At 39.2% G+C, this 21,164-nt stretch overlaps 1 protein-coding gene across 1 annotated transcript in view; it reads right to left on the bottom strand.

Moving 5' to 3' along the window:
- Positions 1-445: 445 nt before the first annotated feature.
- FHDC1 (FH2 domain containing 1) overlaps positions 446-21,164 on the bottom strand; it is a 30,277-nt gene continuing 9,558 nt past the window's right edge. The window contains exons 4-11 of the mRNA XM_042871386.1: positions 15,243-15,328; positions 15,059-15,159; positions 12,432-12,502; positions 12,220-12,327; positions 11,272-11,342; positions 8,832-8,949; positions 6,885-7,049; positions 446-4,384 (exon numbers count right to left, since the gene is read on the bottom strand). Of these exons, the coding sequence (XP_042727320.1) occupies positions 2,342-4,384; positions 6,885-7,049; positions 8,832-8,949; positions 11,272-11,342; positions 12,220-12,327; positions 12,432-12,502; positions 15,059-15,159; positions 15,243-15,328 (2,763 nt within the window). The 3' untranslated portion in view covers positions 446-2,341. The remainder of the gene's footprint in view (positions 4,385-6,884; positions 7,050-8,831; positions 8,950-11,271; positions 11,343-12,219; positions 12,328-12,431; positions 12,503-15,058; positions 15,160-15,242; positions 15,329-21,164) is intronic.

Genomic DNA, 21,164 nt, shown 5'->3' with positions numbered 1-21,164 from the left:
CACTAAGCCAAAAGGCATGAAGATAGTGACAGATCCAGACTTGTTACTGCCATGAACATTCATCTTGGCCTCAGCACACAACGCATACACAAGGCGTTGCATCCACCACCTAATACCTTTCCTGTTCTCCCCAGGACCGTGCAGAAAGCCCTGCCTCAGGAACATTTAGAAACTAAAGATGAATTGCGCATCTGAGTACAAAAACAAGCCTCCTATTTCAAATGCCAGAATTTCTACTGCAAAGCCCTTTCTTGGAGATTTTCCTATAGGTACCTCTAACTGGTCTCCAGTTGCTGGGGATCTCCAGGACCAAAGCCAAAAGTACAATAAGAAATAGAAAAATGAAGCCCATACCCAGTAAATGGGAACTTTATTAAACTACTGAGTTACTCCGAAATGTATAAATGTTCCATTAAATACATTCAGTTTTCTTTTACACAGATTTATAGAAATTTACATATACCAAAACATATTTAAATTAGTTTTCAAGCTTGCTACCAATAAAAGTTTGGTTGCTTTTTTCTTTTTTTCTTAATAAAGGAGAAGAGTCAATTATCTGCTCTTGCAGATGTGCATACATACACACAGATACAAATAAGGAGAAGGGAGATGCTTTTCTTTCATGTAACCCACAAGGGAGGCAGCAAAAAGCTTACGCAGGGTTTCGAGCAAAAATTCACCCTTGCCAAAAAGTGGGCTATATAAATTCTCCCCCTGGGACAGACTCAAACAAGAGGCCCTATGTAATACCTTGTGTTTGGGTACAATGTCTGCAGTAAGACATCGTGAAACACTATGGGCCCCTTGCCAACTTCAAAAGACAAAGGTAGCTGTCCCTGATACTAGCCCTTGAGATGCACATGAGCAATTAAACAGCTTATTCTCACTGCACTATACACTTCAAGCACTGAGGGATAGAGTGGAGAAGCAGATCTACCCTAAGCCAATGCCACTTGTCTGAAGAGATTTCCTTTTTATTTTATTCTTGCTTTTATTATTAAATGAGGCTTCATTTGTGAGCGAGTGGAAAGGCAACTCTTTAAATAGGATGCTCAGGAGAACAGTGATCAGCTTCCCCACCTACAAACATTTCCCTTAGGAATATGCATAGCATGCTGAACAAGTTCTCCCTCATTCTCCATACCTTAGACTAGCAAGACATGAAAATTTGTATCCGCAGGAAAAAGGAGGTGCTTTTATTCGTAAAAAGCTTATCAAATACTAGTTGAAGTCATCCTTTGGAGTATTTAAACATTAAAAACCGCATTTGAAGCAACGAAGGAAGTCTACAAAAACATTGTCATGCGTAAGATCCGTGTTTCATGCTAAATATTCATGTTGACAAGGAGAGGAGGGGGCAGGGAAACAGATGGCTCAATCAGAGCCATTGCAACATTCAAGTAATTTGGTAGTACATAAACCAGTGGAAACATGGAATCGTAAGAAAGTGCTCAGCACTACAACGCAGCCTTCAAGAGCTGAACTGCAAACATCCTTGATATGTATCATAAATATATGGCACTTCTGTATGACCAAACGCTGGCAAGTTTGCCTGTGACTGGAACAAGTCAGATAAGGAGTAGTCATCATCCCAGTGGTTACTAGTGGCCCTTCCAATGGGCACAGCCTGCAGCTGTGAAGCACCAGCCCTATCTACTTGTGCATGCAAGACAATTCCTGGAGAATAAGCCTCCTGGCCAGCAGAAAGTTTTCTCCAGACACACGTACACATTCATAAAACATGCTAAAAATTCTTCAGTTAGGTTAAAGACAGCCACAAACAGCAAATATCCCGTTTTACTATTTTTTGGCCAGCAGTTCCCAGCTTGTCCAATTGCCAGCAATGGACTTTGCAACAGGCAAAAAAGAGTTCCTGAATCCAAGGCAGTAGAAACAATGTAAAGCACAATCACCTACATTCATTTTCAGTACTGTTCCACAGGATTCTCTCTGACGTTGAATAAGAAATCAACCAACACAAATGCTTGAGCCCCAGGAAGAATTTCATGTACACAAAAACTGGCCTTTATCCACATTTTCTGTCACAAAGCATTTCATCCCATAGCTTAACTCCTTTAAACTTTTTGGCTTCTGGTGACCTTCCATATCACAAATGCTCAAAGACTTGCTGCTACACTCCTATTCCATCACAGTAGCTTCAAACACATTCAAATTCTTAACAGAGGATTTAGACCAGAACACAACCAGTTGCCCTTTTCCAGTGGTGTGCGTTACGTTGAAGAGCACGTGATGCCGCTTATCAGCAATGTTACTGCTTTAAGGAATTCCTCAACAGAGACATCCAGTGCAAGAGACATTCCAAGATTCAAAAAACCTCTCCTTACTTCAGTAACGGCTTCAGTATTTTACCTATTGTGGTCCGGTTTGCATCTTTCATTTTAAGAGAAGACTTTTCCAATGCCCCCTGCTCCTTCGGTGAAGCCTCTGCTTTTGTGCTGACAGTGTCTCCCTGGAGAATGCTTTTTCCAAACACTCTGGCACTATTTGCTCTCTTTAAAGTACTCCCTCCATTCTCCTTTGGACTCAAATCATCAGAGGTTGCTGCTGGCTTCACTTTAGGCAGCCTCTGGGATACCGATCTGGTGATACTTGGAGGTTTGGACGAGGTGGAGAGATCCACTTTTGCACGCTTTGAAGAAGAAGCCACTGTATTCCTTGCAAAGCTGGGGACACTGGATGGTGTTTTGGGAGCACTGACAGGGCTAACTTTGGTGTCATCTACAGGGGCCTGGGGTTTTACACTGGAGCGACACATCTTCGTCTCATCTGTCTTCGACTTTGCAGTATTCCTAACAGGTTTAGAGCCTGGCTTCTTGAGAGCAACTCTGTCTCTCTCAAAATGAGCACTGCTTGAGGTGACAGTCCCCCTCTGTAACCTTGGCTCTTCTACTGACATGCTGTGCCTGTAAGGACTTCTAGGCAGTGTGTCTGTAGTGCCTCGGACAGAGCTGCGACGAGACAGGCGGCTTTCCACTGTACTAGTCTCACGAAGCGCTGGCTTGGCTTCTGGCTTTTTCACACTGCTTGGTGCTTTGTTTGACCGAGAAATAGGCACCACTTTCCTCATACTTTCATTCTCAGAGGCATTCAAAGTTCTAACAGGTCTGGAAGAAGTTGTGTGGCTAGGGCGAGTGCCACTGGGTTTTGAGGAACTTGGAGATCTGTCTTTCAGAGAGTTTCTCTTTGGTCCTATAGGGTCTTTGTTTTTTACAGCTTTTTCTTTAGAAAGCGTGTGTTTGCTGTTGGCATCGTCCTTATCATTTGTGGAAGCATGAAGAGACAGATCCTTGGCAGAAGCTGAATTTAGATTTGGGAAGAGTGTTCTAGGCCTGTACTGAGCACCATTCACAGAAGAGCGTGTTTTGCCAGCCTCACTTCTTACTTCATTGTCTGCTGATTTAAAATCATTCCCCTCTTCAGAGTCCAATGTCAAAGAACAGTCAGTAGTAGTATCTGACACATAGAACATTGGCCCATCTTCCCTACTTCCCGAAACACTTGTGTCCATCGATACAGGGCTGCTGCTGCCAGGCTCTGAAGTTTCACTCTTGCAACCCACTGCCTTGCCTGTATGGTTGTGGGCCTCTCTGGAGCTTCTGCAAGCTGGAGGCAGATCGTCATCAGCAGTGCTAAGGGAATGCAAGCTTAGATCATCTAGAGTCTCCACATCTGTTCCACCGACATCCTCTAAATATATTAGAGGCATATCCTCTGCTGGCTTTGCTCCTTGAATATCAAACTTCCTTAATCCTTTAACAAGTTCGTGCTCCTCAACTGCAAGGGCCAGAGCATTTATATCAGCAGACTCCTCACAAGAGGCATTGGAAGCATGCATGTTGCAGTTGGTGCTTCGCTGTGGATAATGGGGATTGGTGGTTGAGCCACCAAAGTGATTGGACTGCGCTGGACGCAACTGCAGCAGGTCACTACTTTTCCCTTTGGTTTCGGACTGTTGGTGTAAGTGCAAGGTATTTAAATTGGGATCTCTAGTTTCTTTGGATTCAGTCCAGGCTACATTGGGTCTTACTTGTCGGGTGTTTGCACGGGGAAGGCTGTTAAATTTATTGGAATCCTCTTCTTTTGAAATTTCCAGGAAACTCTGCAGCTCTCTGTCTGCAGTAATTCCCAGAGAAAGTCGAGAGCGTTTGGAATTGGGGTTTCTGTATGAAGGGCTTTGAGGTCTCTGCTGCAAGAAGGGAAGAAACTCTTCGAGTCCTTTTTTGGCCAACATTTCCACATCATTTTCACTGCTGCTCCGCCCAAAGCTTCCAAGCTCTCCAGCAGCCCAGGATCGACGTTTCTCCTCCAGCTCCTTTCGCCTTTGCAGATGATGAAGTTCCTGGATTTCTCGTTCCCTGTTTTCCTGACAAGGAAATGCATAAATCCATGTTACAGAGAACAACATTCTATGCACGAGAACAAGTTACACAGCTTTATCTTTCCTTTTACTTCCTCCTATCAAAGTTAGTTCCTACCGCTATCACTTTCTCTCCACCCCCAATACATACACACAAAAATTCACCATGGCAACCAGTCTGTAATCATTAACCATACGGACTGCAGTTCCCTGCATAACTAATGCTGGAGGCATATCAGTCCAATTAACATAAGAAAAAAATGCACAAGTCCCCACAGAGCCTGAAAATGTGATCTATCAAACCTAACTAGCTTTTATGTCCGAGCAAAGAATTGTTGCTGTATACAGAGACGTTCAAGTCCATGCTCAGTAGGTTTAGAGAGAGCAGTTTTATCTGTTGAGTAAACTTCCAGCTGAGCATTATATTCTTATTTTAAAACAAACTTGTCTGACAAGAATGCAGTCACGGCGTTCTCACATCCCCCCATATTACAACAACTGTTATTGAAGCAGCAAGTGGAGTTTCCAAGGGTTGCTGTTTATCCCCAACTTGAACATAACAGATTACAAATTTTGTGAAAAGACATGACTTGCATACAAAAGCAAACAAAAAAGCTTGCACAATGTCTCACGATCATTACGTAGACATCAACTGATGCCACTTCAACCTCATTCCGGTTTTGGATCTCTTGTTTGCTGTTGGCTTCAAAAATTGACAGCTACAGCACAGAAGTTGCCCCAGGCACGCTAGAGATTTTGGTAGCTAGGCTGAGGGGCTGAGGTTTAGAAAGACATAGAAAGAGGCAGTTTGTGTTTAAAGACAACATAGTAACACCTTTCTGCTATAATCATTAGCGGTGGTTTACTATGAACAACTACACTTCAGTGGACACCTCTAGACTTCAGATTTAATCTAAGTTAAACTTGAGAAAATAACCTGGAAAGTTCAACAGAAATGAAGAACCTGGTTTTCTTCAGTCAGTACAGCTGCAGCAAAAGAAGAGGAAGGCCTAGTCTTCATAAAGATTCAAAAATTAGTTTTCCAGCATGTTAATTTTGTTCTCAGAAAGCCTACATGGCTGTTTAAAAAAACTCCACACACCTATATTGATCTGAAGCACTGTTTAGTTTGATTTTCCCATTGTTGTGACAACAGAAGAACTGAACAACTATAAATAGTTGCCTGAAAGCTTCCAGTAAACAAAAGTCTAATGCTGAAGCTCTTTTTGATAAATGGGTTAATGTATACCTCTTAACTGGGATTTGAGATGACACAGGGCTGTGAAAGATAAGATGTGCTAGAGACCTCAGAAACTCAACAGCTAAGAAAGGACAAAGAAAAAACTTGCATTTCAGGAAAAATGTGACAGGGAGACTTCTTTCACAGGTATGGGATTACAGGATTAACTCTTGACTAAAGCTAAAGCTTAATTTTGAATATCCTATTATAAAGCCAAATAATATCTGCAACAATTTTTAACTATGTTCACGTTCTACGTTAGACACAGAACAGCAGAATATGTTGTTCTCACCCAGAATATGTTTATGGAGGTTTCATTCAAATGATAAACCTATTTTAAACACTCATGAGCACGTTCTAAAATTGCAAAAACAAAGTGTTTTTAACACGTGAGATATGCACAGTTGGCCATCGTGGTATAAACCACCTTTTTTGACTGCTGGCTCTGCTGTCCACATGTTACATTCATTTCTCAGAACTATAGTTCATTAATGTTTTAGGTTAATCTTCACAAAATACTTAGCAAGAAAATCTTTTTAGTATTTGTAATTAAGAGAGTAATTCATCATTTCTGACTAGTTTCTACATAGTTAAGAAAAGCAATCCCCATCGGGCCTTGGAGTAACAGCTATCCATTGACCACCCACATGCAATGTGTGATTATGAATTAAACCCTCAATTCCAAATGACTGAACACGTCCTTTGTAACATGCATGAAGTCACCTCTCACTAAGAAGTCTGCAAGCGTTACTACCATTTCGTTTAATATATTTGTGTATTATTCACACGTATAACCACAGTCTGGGTGGTAGAGGGCAAGCTAAAGGTACAACATGCATGTTAGCTGAACTTTCAGTCAGCTTGCTACTTACTAATCGGGAATGTTTTTCTCTCTTTCTAAACAAAAGATTTTATGAAAACTGCTGTCAACTGCAGATTACGTAAGGCAGAAAAACAAATCTGTGTATCCACCTAATTCATGCTAATTATAAAGTCCTAAAAATTATTTCTAACGATAGGTAGACTTTTCTAAACAAAAAATTGTAACCAATGCTGACACTTTTGTGAGTTTTCACCCACAAAAAGCATTTAAAAGACCAAAGTAGCCACTGCCATCACCATTTTGACAAATAGATCAAATACCACAAGATACAAAGCATCCCTTACACAGAAAACTATTAATTCATGCGAACCAGTATTTATTTCAAGAGAGTGAGAATCTCATTCTGGGCTCAACAGCCTTATGGCAAGCTTAACAGTGCTTACCTTAACAGCCTTGTTGAATCTTAAGCAGAAGTCCCTAAATATCTGGAAACATTCATCCAACTTCATAGTTTCTTTGTCCTCACAGAAAAAGTCAATGAGAGCATTTCCTTCCTTTTCTAATTCTCGTTTCTGGTGTTCTAGCTCCTTTAGATGTCTCACAGCAAACTGTAGAAAAGAATATACAATGGCAAACAGAATAATTTAAGTAACAACAGTAGAGGTGTATATTGGGAGCTTATGTGTATATTAGGAGCTCGTGTTCCATCCTTGAAGTTGTTACAGATGCCTGAAAATTAAGACTTTGAGGAAGAACTTCTACTAATCTAAGGAAACTTCCTGTCATTTCAACAAAATGAGGAAAGAAGGGCAAGGAAAATGCATCAGTCAACATTCAAATTCTAGTGAATAGGATACAAACTGGGCAAGAGTTCAGAACTTTGAGCAGCAGAACTGCTTAAAGGAATAACCACTGCATTTTTTTGTCTCCCCAGTCTGCATCACCAGCTGTTCAATGCCATCCTTGCACAATATCACATCTGAGAACATATCTGACTCAAAATAACCTGGTGGAGAAAGTTAATTTCCAGACAAATCAGTTTTCTGATACTAATTCACGACTCCCTGAAGATTTTTCATGCTGCAGCACTGGATTGTGAGAAGGCAACTGGAAGCACGAGTGACCACTTAAGACAACTTGCTGCCAGGAAGTTTCTTGGTAAATTATGCTGGTTGGGTAGGAACAAATCTGACTGGTTAGCATTTAGTGAAAAAAAAGAATGGATTGAAAATAAACTGGACAATTGACAAGAGCATACATAGAAAATAAGTTCTTCCCACATATTTCAGTAATTTATTCATGAGGATGAGATAATGAAAGCTGACTTTTAATCAGCTTGGTTATGACTTATAATTTGAAAACAAAAACCGGAAGTCTTTATGTAAGGTATGCATTTATAAAAAGATATTTTTTTTTCCACAACATTTTTTGGAATGTGGCCTAAACAAGGTTGTAGTGTTACATAAAACCAGCTATTAAATTAAAAACGAAAAAAAAAAAGCCAAACATGTCAGAACATAACATTAAAGAGTCTGGGTGCAATGGATTTAAGCCAATGATTCAGAGTAAATGAGGACAGCTATTTCAATCTTAACCCACCTCTTTCTTCATCACCTTCACATCTGAAAAACTACACTATTAACTATACTTGCAAGTTGAGAATCAGGGTGGGTTAAGTTCCAGATCAATATCTGTCTTTCTCTCTCTTTTTTTTTTTTTTTTTTTTTAAACTTGTAATAATTTTCTATAGCATGAAACAAAAATCATTTAATTGAAATGTAATGCATATTTCTCCGGGCATCACCACATATTTGGAAAATACCTACAACTTTGCTTCAAAGTTAAGCGCCATGTACATTAATATCTATGAAGTTATTGAGATACTGAAAAAGAAAAGCAGAATCTACCAAGCAGTGATGGTATGGCTTAGAATAATACACCCTGTGCAATGGGTAAATTAATACAGAAAACAGGCTTTTTTAGCATTCAAGCTTCTAAGAACCCCTCTTCAATTAAATATTCTCAGTAAAAACTCACATGGTCCAGCTTAACATCACAGCTGCCCAAAATATCTGCAAGTTAAGAACAGAAGTAGAGACCAACCCAAATTGTCTTATATTTTAACTACTGATCTTTGTCAGGCTTTTAACACACTTGCCCAACAAGCCTTGGGCAACATACACTCCATACCCCTCCCAGCAAAAACACAATCCTTCCAACTGTCTTACTTCACAAACACCATGTAGTTGGAACACCTCTGTACCACTGATATGGTCGACATATTAAAACAATGCTTCTGTTTATTGACATGTCCACACAAATTACTTTGAGCTGAGGAATGCTCCTATATTCAGATGACAGTAAAACATCAACACGGGTATCCTACAAACCTGCAGAAAGCTTTCCATCTGATAAAAGAGTTTTGGGTCTCGTCGGATGCTGTCTTTAACAGATCTTGTCTTGAAAGAGAGTGAGTGGAGCTCTGCTTCTACATTATCAATGGATAACCTAAAAATGCATATACAGAGAATGCTTATTGAGGAGGAGGAGTTGCCCTTAGGTTAGCCACAATATGCTTCAAAATTGATGCTCAACATGAAGTGCAACCTGGCTATCAAACAAGACCTACCTGTTCAGAATATCTTTCTAAAGTATAAATCGAAAGTTAGGAGAGAGATAAGCACATTTCTTCTTATTTGCAACTTAAAAAGATTCCCATGGGGTGTGGTTTCACAATTAATTCCAGCCAGTCCTACCCAGCTATACTGCCTGAAAGGGCAATGCCACTCTGCCAAGTGTTCTTTTTTCTCTCCCTGGGCACTCACTCATTTTCTAGATGGTGGTCATATCATACTGAGCACAGAAGATTAATCCGATAAAAGCATAAATACATTTCCTTCCAGATGGGTCATTTCCTTAGTCCATCTGACTATATGACCGTTCCAGTGCCAAAGATAGTGCAACAAGGAGTCACACTGCCAACCGGGGCTCCCATTTTGGCAACGGCATTTGGCATCATGAAATTGCACATTACTTTCTTCTAAGTTGCCACTTAGAAGACAGACTAAGAAGACACGGGCAACACAGCCCACAGTCTCAGCCCGGTAGTTGTAACATTTCATCTTTCTACCTCATACCAGCAGTGGAGCTGCTTCTGTTTTTGGGCACAGGTAACTCAACAAATCTAAGGCCACAGGAAAGAGCTCTCATCCGATGTAATCTGAGCTGTATCCTGGGAGACTTGTTTTCCATATGATGAGAACTCAAACCCAAATCTCTCAGTCATTTTGAGGATCAACACTTCTAAACCTATGGCATTTCTTTCACAGGAGAATTGAGCTTTGTCTATCAGCTGATGCATTACTGTTTCCAGAATGGTAAAACAAAAAAAAATAACAACTGCACATGCGTTCCTAACTACTTTCAATCAACAGCACTTAAAACAGTGAAGCTGAAAATACGCAGCCGACCAACTGAAGCACACATGGTGAGAGCATGGTGACAGCACGCATAAATAAATAGAATGCTGGAGTATTTTTCTGCGTACTTCAGGTAAGCACTCTGTGCTGGGAAAGTCTTATGTGTTTTTGCAAATGAGAAAAGGCGTAGACAATTCTGCTTTAGAAGGAGGATAAAGGACTATAGGGTTGAAAGGCAAGATAAAAAAAAAAAAAAAAAAGACGTACATAATGGTGGTTGTTTTAACATGGTCTGATTGGAAGGATTTACGAGCAATTTATACACGACAGCTGTCTCTCTAATAAAGAAAGATCTTCCTCACACCCAATTGTAAGACACGCATTTTGTTTTGTTTAATTTTCCTGTAGAATGCATCCCCTGAAAAGATTTCATCATGAGTTACAACAGAACATTTTCAACATTAACAAATGGGATCAAAGAACAAAATGGCTAGAAAAGTACCACCAATTTTCAGATTCTGTCTACTCCCCTGCAGTTTTCCAGGGGGCTTGAATACTGAGGGAAGCTACATTCCTCAGCAAGCAATAGGGCAGACTGCCAAGAAGGTGTGTGGGTTGGATGGCAGAGAGCCACACAGGTGGTCCATCAAAAATTTTCTGATTAACTGCATGGCCACTCCTTTCCTCAGAAGATTTCGGAGTTCTTTGCAGACATGACTTAATTTTTTATCAGATGTGAGAGATTGGAGCAATTTTACAGTTCAGACAACAATGTAAATAGAGTGCCCAAAGGTCAAGGAGTAAAGAAGTAGTGAACTGGGAACAGAACTCCAGGATCACTAGCTTCCAGTTTTGTGCTTTAGATCACAACATCTCACAAAAGCAAGTACAGTTATCTAGGTATGAATTAGATTAACATTATGCAGCTAAAGACAATGATGTGAACTTGCAGAGCCCCCAAACCTTTCAGATTTTCCACCCAAGACCGAAACAGAGAAGCAAACCAAATATAAAATATCTAGAAGAAGCCAAGGCCAGCACTTATATCAGAAACCAGACTTGCAAGAATGCTGTAGACTGCTCAGAGACAGATGAAAGTTGTTTTAAGGAAAAAAAAAAAAAAAAGCATAATTCTGATCTCTTAAAAGCAGCATATATGCACACGTTATTTGACAGAGACAAAACTGCAAAACACCTACGGAGATCACGTCAGAAAAAAACCTTATACCCGAAGGCACATTGCAGGCATACTTCTGCTAGCAAATGGAAATGAAGCCCTCAAAGCTACAGTAAACATTTGTAAAGATCTCAGGTTTTGTGCCAAGACTGTTTTGAATAAACCTAATTGCTGCACGAATCAGAGTTCCAAGTCACAGTTTAACCATAAGTTTTCAGGTTTCTCTTGACTTACCTGGCAGCCTCATGAACATCCCTAATTTTCTCTGAAAAGTTGAGAAGAGCAGCATCTTTCTTCTGGGCTTCCTGAAACAAACAGAACAAAGCCAAAACATACACAAGCTATTAACATTCCATTGCCACAAAGAAACACCTAGAAGTCCAGCAGTTCTAAAGCCTCTGGGGGCATACTTAAAGGTTTCTCTCCGTGCTCTTTCTTCCATCTCAATCCTAACACAATTCAGCAGAAAATACTTCTTTAAAGAAAGACAAGGATCAGAACTAGAAACAAACAACAATTCCATTTTGCAATGCACAGCAATAGCAGCTTCTACCACTGAACACAAAAGACACCTATACTGATAGGGAATGCTAGAGAAAGGACAATTTACTGATGGCCATTGTTTGAGGAGATACAAACATCAGTTAATGCTCCATTGTTACCCAACTAGTAATCTCTTAAATCAGTTTGTATACAGTTAAGCCAAGTCACATATAGAAACATTTAAATTTTAAAATCAGCAAGTTTAAAAATAAGAAAAAATAGCTGAAAACAAATTTTAAAAAAGGTCACAGCAGCTTTAAAAGCACTTGTTAGTCATCAAGGGTGGAAAAAAACAACAAACAACAACAAGGAAATATGCTGCTGAAATGATTCAGCAAGAAGAATAAGAAGCCACATCTACAGTATAAAAATTCAGGACAGTAAGAGAACTACCACAGTGACGAAGTTAGACAAAGGTAAGATTCTACATGAGATTAACAACTCAAGTTTGCTACGGATTTCCCATGGATAGGATGGCCAGACATAGGGAAAACAGTGAATTTTGTGGTTGAAAAGCAAACATTTAAATCCAAGTCGTAAGCCACTTTATGGAGACACATGGCTCCTTCTGTTCCTGATTATCTATGGCTCCAGATTTGTATCAGTTACTTATACCAACAAAATAGTTTTCATATATACCAGTGCAACAAAATGCAGCAGACTCATCCCAGGTTTGTTGGCTTTTGTATCCGCCAGCTTGAGGAGTGATGACAGCTTAAATCCAACAGCATTGCCAGCATACCCTCCCTAAAAAGAAATGAGCAAACAGTTGCGGTGTGTGAAATAAATGGACTGCAATACTAACAAGGAAGTCTGGTCAATCAGCTGTCCACATTCTGGATGTCACTTACCGCGTTCATAATATTCCCAGCCTGAAGGACCAAGTGCAGTATGGAATGCAGCTCCTCACAAGTCATTAGCTCTGTAAGGAATAGAAAATTGCTGTCTAACAGTTGTTTGTTTAGCAATACGTGCAGAGTTGCCAAACTCTTCAAGCTTTCAAAGATGAGGATTTTTATTTTAACAGGATACTACAGTGAACTGAAAATTGGGAAAAAAAATATACTCTATAATTCAGAGTCTCAGTCACAGCTGGCAAACCTCATATACATGTTCAGACTTCAGCTCTGCAAGTGTAGTATTTCCAAGGCAACCCATGGCAGCTCACAAAACATTTGGGGTCTAATCCTGCAATGCGCAAAGTATCTTATGCAAGTACCCTTACCTCCTACTAAAATTAGTGCAAGGCAAATGTTCTGCACCTCACAGGGTCTGTTTGCCATCTGTCAGGATTGGGCTAGGAACCATTATTCCTTTTAGGAAACTCAGCCATCAGGTGTCAAAAGACGCCAGGCAATGTTTAAGTTTTCAAGACGTACCACCCCACTGCCACTATGAATCACCACTTTATTTCTATATGATAACCAACTTGGAGTGACATTTATTTCACTTTAGTGGCATCAAAGATGATTCAGCACAAAGTTCTATTCAGTGTGAAGCAAAGCCAAATGGAATAAAACTGGTACTTAAAGGTTCTCCATCAGAAGCCTGCTCTGCACACATGCCCTTTTTGCAAAATGCACAGTACTGCTTTATCTGAATTCATACACTTCTTCATCTGCACATAGGAACACCTGCTGAGGGCAGCACCTTAGAAATAAGATACAGAAATCCAAAACTGTTGAGAGTTAACAAATGAGCATTACACAAATGGCACAGTAAACTAAGTACCTGCAAATTCATAAATCACTGTATAGCAAGAAAAATAATGTAAGCTGTTTTTAATGTAATAAATATGTTTTACACTGATTAACATAATAGAACATAGAATCCTCTTGATTACAGTTTAAACATTTTAAAGAAGTATTTTACCACAAAGTTCACATTTTACAATTCCTTAACCCACATTTAACTGCTTAACATAGTACACTATCATTTTGGAGGCAGACAGCCCTTGTATCTTTGGATTTCAGTATTAGCAGGCTAAAAACATGTAACTAATTACACAGTCTTTGATCTAACAACATAGAGGTGAGAGAGCAAGGGAGAAGAAAGAGGACAGAATACAAAAGGGAACACCAAATTTCATAAGGTAAATAAGAGAAAGCAATATCTAAAGACTCTGCATAGTGAGAACCTGCTCAGTGTCATTATGGGATGCATCCATTTGCAGGCTAGATGAGAATCCACCAAGCTATTTAGACCATTTTAACCCTGAGTGATTATCAGCGTTAGAATTTAAGTAAATGTTCTCTCAGCTTAATTACAAGGAAAGAAACCTGGTAGATAGGAATAGAAAAGTAGACAGAATTCCTAAACAACTTCAGGCTATCAACAAACCCTGAAGTGCAAAGACCAAATGGAAAAGTGCACACGAGTTCGAGTGGACTCAAAACAGGGAAGCTCAGTCTGATTTGCATGACTGGCCTGATGAAGGAGTTGGAGACCAAAGTGTCTCGTCTGGAGGGAATGAATTCATCAGTTCCCAAATGTCCTGGGTGAAGGACATGAAGGACAATAGGGTGCGGCTGCTTTAATGCACAACATATTCCATCACATGTGTCTGTTGCTCAAAACAAAGTACAACAATTTCAATGAGCTCCCAATAAAAGGTCAAACTCAAACCTCAGCTTAAGGTAAGGGATGCTTTCCTGAGACAGGAGGACCAGTCCAATCCTCGCTGTTGGGAAGAACACAACAATTTTTTCCCCTTTTCCATCACTAGAAATGACTACCCTAAGCACTAGTGCTCATAGTTGAATTATTTTTAGTACTGTGCCTTTCTGCCCTACTAGAAGTAGTTTAGATAATATCACTGAATTTACCAGCAGGAAGCAGGACTTTCTTACTAAGGAAAAAGACAAATAGGTAACTCACGGTGTCTGAAAAGGTTAGTATTAATAATAAACAAAATTAAGAAATGAGTAATTATCATGCAGAGTACAAGACACCAGATTAATTTAGGAATAACCAGTTGGAACATTTCAAAGCTTGTGAAATGCAGAGAATATAAATTCAACAAAAACAGTTTTTAGCTCATCAATACTGCAATCTCAAAAGGCAACTGCATATAGAGAAATTTCAAAACTATACAGTGATTTTCACTGTACATCTCTGAATGTGAGCAAAGAAGAGTAACGACTGGAGTCAGTCACAGTGTCAGTGATGCATGAATGAGCAAACTGCAGTCAAAAGACAATGGCTTGCCCTACTTTAGTCATGGACACTTTGGGTTCTGTTGGTACGAGATACACTGTTAGTATCTTTGGTCACTAACTAGTGAGTCCAAGGTCTCCAGACTTTTTATTTTGGAAGCAAAGATTCACCAGGCACACCCTGATGGCGTTTGTCAGAGGGGAGTTAGCTTCTTTTTAATTGCCAAGGTACCTGAAATTCAAGCTCTCGTCTTCATAATGCAGACTAATTAACATGCTAACAAAAACAAGAGTATTATACGTGTCCCAACATGCTTAATTACCTTTTGTTGCCTGTCTTATAATTTTCATGTCATCCTGTAGAGAAGCACAGGAGGGTGAGAACTCCCTCTCTAACACCATGGCTTCAATCCTAAGAGCATAGCTGGAGTACACAAACAAAAAGGTTTAGAACTGACAGCCAAAAGAGAATACATAATGAACAAAATAAACCTAGCATCTCCTTACTTTGGCACCTGGATTAGTAAATACATGAAGGAATCAGCTTGAGACAGTTTTGATACATCTCCATCAAAGGCTTTTAATTTCTTCACCTGGAAAAGAAAAAAAAAAAACACTAGCAAAAAGTCTTATGGAAGATCAAGATTAACTTGATTCTGGAAGGAAACACCCAGAAAAACAGTAAATTTAGCAAGAGTTGAGAGAGTGTGCTCAATGGTTTCATTGCCCAAAGTCCTGTAATTTGCACACATGGTAATCAGAAAAAAAAATAAAACCAGTAACATCACTCTCCTCCTAAATACCTAGCTAAATAATCTGATGGAATAAACCTGGTGCCATCACTCTGTCATTCATCCATGTCCCCAGCTATTCCTTCACACTCATATTCACTCAGTGTAAAAAATAATGATTGGCCTCTTCACTACATTTAGAACACCCTGTTTGCCAATGTCCCCAAGAAAGTTGGCTCTTTTCTGTCTCACTGGTCCATTTGCCATTCTCTAGCTGAATTTTTGTTCTGTCAGAAAACAGCTGCTTAAGTGATGATCTGAAAAATGATTCTCAACTCTCCAGCAACTATGATATACACTTGGGCATAACCTATAGTATTGGGTGTATTTTAAAGCAAACCGTGTTCAGCATTTTCAGCAAAGGACAGACTAAGTCTCTTTGGTACAGTGCAGCTGTCTCCCAGATACCTGATTCAACCATCTCGTATAAAACTCCCTTAAAGGGTAAAACTTCATGCTCTTGAGTTTTTTGGGTTTGGTTTTTTTTTTTTTTTTTTCATTCCCACGAAATAATTTAACAACAAATGCAAGGATGCATTTTGAAGTTCTTTGTGGTCAGTGCTTTGAGAAGAACATTTACATGTTAAGGAAATATCAGTGCATTCATTTTGTCAATCTTCCCTCCCAGCTCCATGAAAATCCATATATTTGCATGATCTACAAGCCACTCATCTGCCCACGTACTTAGTATTTGTTTATAGTGAAGAAATGGAATATATATGCACATATATTTAAGTATAACTGGGATTTCTTCCACATTTCCCAACACAGCAATCACATCCAAAAGCAGAGCTCACTCACAGTTATGCCATTTCTTCATCTAACCAACTTCACATCCACTGTCAGTTACACATTTCCACTGATCAGCTCACCATCCCTCCCCTTTACAGTGTTACAACTAAGGCCCACCCAGATGGGCTACAGTTTGAGGAAGCACATTCAGGTACAGCATATTCAGGAACACTACATCAGGACATCAATAGTTTCCAAGCTGCTCAGATTTAGCCAGATACCAATGAGTTCTTTTAAACATCAGGTTCCAAATTAATCACTTATTTTTCTGTTTTAAAATTTTTTTCTTTTTTTTCTGTTTTAAAAGTTTTTTCTGTGTTAAAAATTCAAAATAAATAAGTTATATATTAACTTTATAACTTTATATATATAAGTTACATATATAAATAAAATGGAGGAGAACATGCTATACTAAATCAGAAATTTAAGATGAGTTCTGGAATAACAGAATAAAAGGATTTTTAAATCGCATTGTCCTGCTTCACTTATATTCTTTTTCCATACCATACAAATAATAGAATTTTTGAGAGCGTATTAGTAAAGAGAAGACAAACATTGGAAATTGGATCTGGAATAATAAAACTTCTTTTTCATACTTTAAAACAAATTAAGAAAAGGAACCCACTAGTAACAGAAAAGGAGAATTCTAATCAAAAGAGCTATTTTTATTCAAGCTTTTATATCTAACTTGATTTTCTTACCTGCCATTTAACTCAAGATACTCAGACAAAAGCTCCTTCTAAAGATAAACTGCATGCCATTTATTTGAGGCCTGAGAAAAGCCCTAATTAACAGAAGCACTCAAGAAGCCTGACAACGAAAAACAGGAAAGACTAGACCTGACATCCTTGATATTTCTAAGGTGTTAAAATACGCAAGAAACAAGACAAACACTTTTTCCCTCCATTATGAAGCGGTGGAGGAGAAATAGTAGATATCTTGAACTTTGCACGGGTGGTTTTTTAACCTTCCCAAAAAACAATGGTCTACCTGTTAAACAACAAAACCTGCAAGTTTTCTAACTTTAATTGAAGACGTTGCAAAAACAGAAGTTTGCCTTAAGATGACACAAGCATTTAGGTTTTAAGAGGAAAAGAGAAAAGAAGTACAACACCACCCGCAAATCACCAAGATCAAGATCAGGTAACCACAGTCATTTATAGAAAGGTATAATTTTAAGATTTAAATGCACAAGAAGTAAAAAAAAAAAAAAAAAAAAAAAAGTCCTGAGATATTCACATAAATATTAACTTACTCATGCTGCCTGTAATACATTTACATTTTGACAGTACTTTCTTTTGACAATAAGTAGCCACCAATGTTATCTACGTGAAATGTTAATGGTGCAGCGTGAACTTTGTTCCTGAGATTTGAATGTTGAAGCGTTTTATGGACACTGGATGAAATTCACTTTCTATCAACCCATAGTAGGAAAAATGACTGGAGAGATATGAATGAATCCACCCAGAGGAATTTGCTGATAGAAGCAAAATGAAAGACATTAACTCAGCTGCTTTCTGATCGGAATAAAAATAAAATAAATAGTAACAATAAAAAAGGCAGATGAGTGAGGTGATTTCTTACATTTAAATCGTCTGGATGTGAGACTGAATCCTATGTTAACTCCATCTTAAAACTCTAAAAACTTAGGGGAATGGTTAAGGTCAGGTAGGTAAACTTTTTCAGAATCATTAAGGTTGGAAAAGATCACTAAGTTCACTTAGTCCAGCCACCAACCCATCCCCACCATACCCATTAACCATGTCCCTCAGTGCCACATCCACATGGTTTGAACACCTCTGGGTGACTTCCCCACCTGCCCAGGCAGCCTGTGCCAGTGTCTCACTGCTCTGAGAAGAAATGTTTTCTAATATCCAACCTGAACCTTCCCTGGTACACAACTGAAGGCCATTTCTTCTCATTCTATCGTTTGCGTGCATTTCCTCCCTACTATAGATTTCACAATCAAAAAAGATCAGTTCTTCCACCTCTTCCGTCAGGAAGCAGAAAATAAACAGTTACTTGACTTAACTGACACTACCTAAAACTAAACAAACAATTCTTGAACCCCAAAGCTAAAAATGACTCAAATGGGCTTTGGATAGCTGCCCTTCATCTTCCAAGGGAGGCTGCACAGAAGCCCACGGGGGCTGCCTCTTCTCTCTGCAGACATGTTGTCTAGTTCTTCTTAAAGAGAACCAAGACTGCCCAATGGCTCCCACAAGTGGGATACCAATCACGACTAGGAAGTGCTAAGAAACTATGGGTATTGACAACAATGTTGTCATTAATCATGTTAAAAGATAAAACAGGTTTATAATTAGTGCAAGAACACAAAAGAGCTTAAAAAAAATGTGGTTTATTTTAAAGTTACAATGAATAACTCATACTTTTCTAGCCTTGACCTCCTCTCACCAAGCATAACAAAATCTTTTCCACAACAGTAGCAACCACGTAACAAGATACAGCGGCGTAATGCATACATGCAGGACAGCCTAATTATATCGTATGCTCATCTCTGTATTACTCAAATTGGGCAAAGAGCTACTAATTTTTTTTTTTTTTTCATTATATTTGTATATGGAATAAGCATTCGCACTGTTCATGCATGCCCGTGCACATTAAGTCAGATTTTAGATACAGGAGGTTTCTCACGTAAGTAATTTGCCTCATTCTAAAAGCAGTTATGAAACACTGAAAGCCTGACCTTTTAATTGATTTGTAATTGGAGTAAATATGTCCATTGCAAATGTCTCATCATTCCTCACAGATAGAAAAGCTACTGCGCTCCTGCCTCTCACGTTCTCAGACATTTTTCAGTTACCAGCAGTACTCACAAGCAGCAGGATTTAACACAAAAACAGGCACGTTGCACAAAACAGGTACGTTGCACTCCTAACCAGAGACCCACTATCTCTGAAGTAGAGTATAAGCTAGCACAAAACTCATCCCAATATCAGCCCGTAAATAAATATCTCCCCACATGTCAACCAAGTAAGAGAATAATTCCCCATATTTAAAATAAATAAAGGCAAGCGCAGTGGTCCTGAGGAGTAAACACGTTCCCTGCTGTTGGCTTTGAGTGCGGGGACTTTGTTTTGTTTTGTATTACTTCCATGTGATTGCAAATACCCATGGGCACTAGAGAAAAACATAAGTGAAAAACACCAAGACTCAAGAATGAATCACTGAGAAATTATCATAGAATCATAGAATCATAGAATCACCAAGGTTGGAAAAGACCTAAAAGATCACCCAGTCCAAGCGTTCACCTATTCCCAATAGCTCCTACTAAACCATGTCCCTCAACACAACATCCAGTCTTTCCTTGAACACCCCCAACAAACAAAATTAAAACACAAGGGCACGTGCGAAAGCAGCTAATGTATTAGGTGGTGAGATACCACAAGGCTTATGCCCAGGTAGTGGCACGCCTCTCTCAGCTAATGGTAAAAACAAACTGAAAAAAACTTGTAGTGAAAAAAGGTGAAAAAAGGAAGAAGGAATGAAAAATCTGAAGGATGGCTAGCCATGTACACCACTGGCTGAATAAAGAAGGAGGAGACAGTTATTATACAAACATGGCACGAAAAGCGTAGAGCTGACAGACAGACAGCCCAGTAGAGCAGGTGACAGATGACTCGGGTTTTAAAACAGAATGTAAGAGCAAAGGACAGACTTGAAACACTGTGAAGGAAGAGTTGATAACCTGGGCGTGCATTATGGGTGAGCTCATTAGCAGTATAACACACTGGATATTTAAAACACAAATTCTGGCTATTCTAGCTTATTAAACACTGGACTCCCTCAATTTTTTCCAGTCTGGGCCTGCTGAACAGCGCAATGATGTGCAAATAAAAGAAGCTAAAAGCTTCTCTGCTTTGGAAAGGATGCCAGTAAGTGACAGCTGTCAGCTGTTCTGACAGGAGGCAATTAAAAGACATATCTAGGAATCTATTCAGAAGTAACACATAAGAGAAGGCTGTTGCTTCAGCTATGACATAGGCTCCTTGGAAAACAGTAAGTGCTGGAAAAGGGGTTAAGCAGAGGAGATTCCAAATAGACATTTCCTCCTCTTACAAAACTGCTAATCACGGTAAGGCACAAACAGCAGGATTTCTAACAAGGCTCGCAATAACAGTGAGCATATCAAGAAACATTTAGACCTCTCCTTGGTCTATTTTTTTAGCCACTCTACTATGGCTGCTCTGGTGCCATTCACAGCCCCAGACAGAACATGGAATGGAACCCTGTAGCAAGATCTGGGTTTGCCAGCTTCAAGAACTTGTCAAGCTTTTCAAATTAAACATTTGAAAATTCCTCAGCATTTTCAGTATGACAGAAGGGCTTCACAGCACCGCCAATATTTTAATAACGGACAAAGACAACCAGCAAAGATCCTCCATTTGCCACTTACACAACCATTCCAACAGTTTTCATAGCTAAGAAAAGAGCAGAAAATTCCTGGTACTGACACCCATTTCTACATGTAAAGAGCTGCCACAGTACAATTCTGCAAAAAGAATAATCTTAAAGACAACAGAGGGTAAGGCTATTTGTTTGCCTGGGTGTTTAGCTCCCATTTTCAGAAGGCTGTTTCATCTCAAAGACACTGGAATGCCTCTGCCAGGTGAGATAATATGGACTGAAATGGTATAAAATGGGTCGCATACGCCAAACCAGTGACTGGGATAACATTGAGGTAATGTGACTTCATAGCATAACACTTTCAGATAAGATAAGATTAGAGTATAAAGCTGTGTTTATCCACACTAGATAAACTGCAAAGGCTGTTGGTCAAAATGTAGGAATGAGCCGTCCAGAGCTGCCCTGCCTCCAGCTATGG

Source organism: Lagopus leucura, unplaced genomic scaffold, assembly GCF_019238085.1.
Source record: "Lagopus leucura isolate 7727_CA_CO unplaced genomic scaffold, USGS_WTPT01 Super-Scaffold_100004, whole genome shotgun sequence".
NCBI lineage: Eukaryota > Metazoa > Chordata > Aves > Galliformes > Phasianidae > Lagopus > Lagopus leucura.
This window is presented reverse-complemented; position numbering and strand designations above follow the sequence as displayed.